Source organism: Puntigrus tetrazona, chromosome 12, assembly GCF_018831695.1.
Source record: "Puntigrus tetrazona isolate hp1 chromosome 12, ASM1883169v1, whole genome shotgun sequence".
Lineage (NCBI taxonomy): Eukaryota > Metazoa > Chordata > Actinopteri > Cypriniformes > Cyprinidae > Puntigrus > Puntigrus tetrazona.
Genome location: NC_056710.1, coordinates 2,711,112 through 2,716,575, shown reverse-complemented (window position 1 = coordinate 2,716,575; position 5,464 = coordinate 2,711,112). Strand labels below are relative to the sequence as shown.

Below are 5,464 nucleotides of genomic sequence, written 5' to 3'. Positions count from 1 at the left end.
AAAAAAAAAGACAACCCGCCACTTCAATCTACAAAAACCTCTTATATTATGGGTGGGCGTTTCAAACCTGTTCAAGTTCAAAAAGCAACTATGATATACCACTATAAAGCATTATTTAATCTTGTTAACAATATAGAGTGAAAATCTGCCCTCAATAATGCCTTGAGCACGTTTAACTGTGTATTCTGCATTCTTATTGTGCGCCTTCTTTGTGAGGCACATGTTCGCCCTATAAATAAGCATTTCCTATCCACTCAGGACTCAGCAGCATCACTGCGGTCTACTTGAAAGCCTTATTCTTCTTTCCAGAAACAATACTTGTACTGTAATGTCCCTCAAAGTGACATCCCAGACCTTTAAGCCGCTTCCAGACATCCCACCCAACCTGCATTCCAGCGCCAAAACAAGCCACCCTCAGAGCCTTGACCTATTGGTACCTTTTTCTTTGGATCTTTGGACCTTTTTCTGGGCTTCTTCTTTTTCTCTTCCTCGGCAGCTGTAAGTTCCAAATCCGCTTTTTTCTTCAGCTGGGATGCTGCGTGTGCCATGATGCAAAGCTCAAGTGAGATATCCTTTCATAAAGTGAAGTGTCTTCCAGTCAATAAAGACTGAACGGAATCCTATTAAAGCACAAAGACAAAAAAAAAAATCTCTCCCAAGCAAGCAGCTTCTGTAGGGTCTATGTGTTCCTGTGAGCAGCCACCGAAGAGCTGAAGCTGGGAAACTGTGTGAGAGGAGATGAACGGTTCAAGGAGACGGTGCTTTCCTCCTGGCGCTTTTTTTCCCGGGTCCTTCTGGCCCTACCTGAACCCATCCCCAGCGTGCAGTCAGCCGGGACGGAGCGCAGCGGAGAGCGGGATGGGATGAGAGAAAGAGAATGGGTGGAGGGCAGCTGGGATGGAGAATCTTACGCGCGTATCCTTCGCCACCAGCTGGAAGTGTCTAAGTGAGGGGAGGAATGGGGGGGTGATGCTGATGGGTTCTGTGTGCGGATTAACACGCCCTCACATGCATGCGTACACACACAAACACACACGCGCGCGCGCTTGTGTGTATGGAAAGAGGGGGACGTCTGTATTGAACCATCACTGCTGTCTTGAGCTTTCCCGTGAAGCACAATAAATCTCTTTATGCGGAAATGATCATCAGTGTTGGTTTTGTTTTCCAGTTAAAATAGCCTGAAAACAAGATGTGTACGATGCTAACACTTGTTTTAGAAATTCTATGTTGCACTGAATTTGTTTATTGTTTTTTAAAGGATAGTTCATTCGTACATTAAAATGTTTACATCATTTACTCACCCTCCTGTTGTTTCCAACCTGTGTGACTTTTTATTCTTTCTTATGAAGAACGCAAAAGGAGATGTTCTGAAAAATGCTCATGCTGCTCTTTTCCATACAATTACAATAAATCTGATACATCCGTGCAGCAAAGAGGACACAAAAAAATGGACTAGTGTGCTATATTTTGCTTTTTATATTTATTTTATTATTTTGATTGTGAACGTCTCTCATGAATTTGTTAAAAAAAAAAACTATGACAGATTTCAAGATTTCAATAATGACTTGAATTTTGTGTCTGTCTTAAGACACTAGAAAGAAACATATACAGGTTTGGAAGGAGATAAGAGTCTAAACTAAACTCCATATTACCTGGAAACAAGTTATGGATATATTTACTGGAAAAACTACCAAAAAACAAAAAACCCAGTAAAAATAATCCTTTACAGTGCAAGCTCAGTGGAGGTTTGGGAGAATAGATTTTTCCTCACAACAGAAATGAAATGGAAGCTCATTCTACGATGAGACCCCTTCATTTTAAGACAAAGAATAGCATCTGAATGGAGATGGAAGCCTTAACGCTAATGATAGTGTTGTTTTATGGATGCGAGCGGTGTGTGCTTCTGTATTCACACTGTTCACATGTTCCCGCTCTGTTCTGTGCACCACCTGAGCCCATGATGGGGGACTGCAGTCGCTGAATATTAATGAAGTGACAGGGGGTGGGATGCATTCTTCTGATTGGATAAATAAGAAAGAGCTGCGCGGCAATTGGCTGAAGAAAACAGTGGAAGACAGGGGAAACACAGCAGCCAAAGCCAAGTGAAAGAACATTAACTGTGTATCTCAGTCGGTCCGGCATTTAAGAGCGTAATTCCAGTGTGTTGCTGGGCAAATGTCATCACCGTCACATTTTCCTCAATCTGTGTCTTAAAAAGAGGGATTTAGAGCAGGTCGTTCGTGAAGAGATAAAACAGAGAGATTAAATGTAGCTTGCGTGCAAATGTGTTTTAAATAATTAAATCCCTAATTACATCTATTCAGCACATTAACAAGTTTCTAAAGAAAGATTCCTTGTTAGGCTTTTAATAGGATATAAAGGCCATGTAAAAAAAAAAAAAAATGGGAGAGAAAGATTTGTCATCTTAATTCTGACTCTATTATTCAGATTTCTGACTATGAGCATAAAGTCTGGTACACTTTACATCTTATTCTAGCCAAAGTCCTCCCACCTTGAGTCGAATGAATAAAAATCTCTAACTAGATGCAGATTATATGATATTAAATAGGTTGTTATAGAAAAGAACATCAAATAAGTATTAGTCTAGTCAAAATAAATAAATACATAAATACTGGCAGTACATATTTCAGTTCAGACATGAAACGCCCATTTAAAGTGCTAAAAAGCTTAATAAGCTATTGTGTTTAAAAATAATATACTAAACCCTAAATCTAACCAATAATAAAAACTGCTGTAGCAACATACTATTTTAACATGCTACTACGAGTTATGATCTTTTTTTTTGTGTAACACTTTAACTAAAATGCCGTGCTGTGAGTTATCAAGCAAGTTTGCTATATCAGAAATGTCATATATGAAGCCGAATTATATTATTTTAAAATTCAACACACTGCAGCAAAAGTGTTTTGAGATCATATCATAACATGACATAATCTGTAAATAATATATCTTTATAGTTTGTGTGAAAATAAATTTTCTTGACTCGTTTCAGTCATTTCAGCCAACGAACCTTTTCATATACAGCATTCGGAGATTACTTGAAGAGATTCAATAATTCATGACGCTGACCGTTAGCTCCTCAGAGCAGAAGAAGATCAGACATGTATGACTACACGGTTCCTGAGTCACCAGACCCAACACCTGCTACTGTGAAAGAACACTGATCATCTGGATGTAGGCACACTCGTAACTCACACTACGACAAACATCTACACAATGTACTTTGTTGACCACAGAGCCACCAGAATTTTACAGCATATCATTCAGCATCTAGACGTATTGCATGACCAAAACCTCTCTGTCCAGTGAACCACGAGATGCCTTCATTAAATTTTAAGCAACCTAAATCGAACATTGACTCCATTTATTGTACACACTTGATATCTTTACATTTACAGACGAACACCTAAAGACTGCAGAGGTGTCGGTCCAGCTGATATCTGTGCAAATTTCACTGAAGCTGCGTTTAAAGTAGGTCAGACTGAGAGAGCCTCTGAATAGAAAATATCCCGGGTATTTCTGCACAACGTCGAGCGGGTCTGCGGAAAGGCTAGAATAGCAGCCACCATCTCTTAATCAGATCAATAAAACAGCATCCATGTCAGTGCATCTGCATAATTACAACTAAACACATTTTTTGATATCTCTAATTAAATGTATTTGTGAGATATCGGCTTGGTAATTGAGCTTGTTATTTGGAATCAAACCGCTCATCCCAGAACCAACGCAAATAGTCACCCCATAAGCCTATTACAATGATATGACAAAGCATGCTGTGGCTCTGAATGCAATGACATCATCATAACGCGATAAGCTCCACCCATCCGTGAGTGACGTAATCAAACGGACGCAATCAAACTGTATTTTCTGTCCGTTGCCACAGCTGTTTTATAACTTGTGATTACTTGAATAACCCGCAAAGAAGTACAAGCACTGCGCACTAGATATATTCTAGAATCTTCAGCGTTTTGGGGTGAGAACGATGTGTTGCAGAGACAAAGACAAACAATAACTCATCCGCGTCTCTGGCTCCATCTACTGGACGACTGGAGAAATACAGCATTACGTGACGAACAATAACAACAAAAGAACGGCACAGAACATTTCATTTACAAAAGGGTGTTTTGGCAGCATATGCTCAAAACATGTAACTGAAACTGCTTATGTAACAACGATAACACAAAACAGCGTTAATGTAACGGGCTTTTGTGACTCATCAGCAATAAATGTTGACCGCATTTCAGTTGTTGAAGATAAACAGGCCGTTTAGACCCAAATCAAACTATGTAAATATCTACAATACGTATATTTTGTAATTGTCTGACTGACTCATAAACTGGTTAATCGTTGTTTGAGGGGATTTGTAAATAAAATATAAAGTTACAGAGCAAATATAGTCATTAAAATATAGCTAGAGCTTTGTCATATTTACATTTTATATACTTCTAGGTAGGACGTGTATTATTTTTTATGGTAAAATTTAATATCCAAATTAAAGTCACACGTTGTGCTCAATGCACTACCACCGTTTAACCACTAGAGGGAGGCAATAAAAAGCGATTCTATTTTCAGAATAGGCGCTTGATAATAAACAACTAAAAATGGATAGAACCAATAGTTAGACAATGAAAAAGCGTTTTAAATAACCACATTCAGTGTGCAGTCCTGCAGTACACATGGACAGAATAGGGCAGGTTCAGGGAAAGAGACGATTTTTTACAGACGGCAGTTAACAATAGAAAGAATGACTTGATTAATGAGCCCGTGGAGGATTCTGACAGCCATTAGATGTCTGGTGTTTCAAATCTGGACGGATTAAGTCAACATAAGTCAAGTTATCTGGTTTGACGACAGTCAGACACCTCAGTGATGGAGCATCAATCAGCGCTAGAGCCAGTTTCCAAACGAGTAAGCGCTTTACATTGTTACTTCCATCAGCAAATGCTGTAGCCTTAATAAAATAGCGCTTTCACCAGGTTTCATTAAAAGTCAGACATGTAAAATCAGGCCAGCATGTTCAATTCTGCAAATCGCATATGTTAGTCAAAAAAATATAAACTGAAATGTTTTAATAAGTCTGCATTCCTGCACTGTTGTGAGCAGAGCGCTGTACAAAAATATGTCCTGCTGTACCAATTCATATCATATAAAAAAATAATGACAGGCCCTATAAAATAAAAATACTACTGTACATGAGAAAAGGGTCACACAGGAGTTTTATGGAATTCCTGTACATTTAACAGTATTTTACTGTAAATTTACAAGAAATGTCCAGATCGCCATATATTATTTTTGCTGTGTATATACCAGCATTTTTGCCCCATCATAAGTTTTGTCACCCACCTTAAATAATGTAACATATGCTCCACATTGTGTGGGAATGGGTAATGTGAAGAAAGCTTGAGGTGGCTTAATGCATTAAATAAGGTGTTGTCAAATACAG

At 38.6% G+C, this 5,464-nt stretch overlaps 1 protein-coding gene across 1 annotated transcript in view; it reads right to left on the bottom strand.

Moving 5' to 3' along the window:
* Positions 1 to 936, bottom strand: part of LOC122355862 (ankyrin-3-like) — a 68,331-nt gene extending 67,395 nt beyond the window's left edge. The window contains exon 1 of the mRNA XM_043254443.1: positions 438 to 936. Coding sequence (XP_043110378.1) covers positions 438 to 548 — 111 coding nt within the window. The 5' untranslated portion in view covers positions 549 to 936. The remainder of the gene's footprint in view (positions 1 to 437) is intronic.
* Between the last annotated feature and the right edge of the window lie 4,528 nt (positions 937 to 5,464).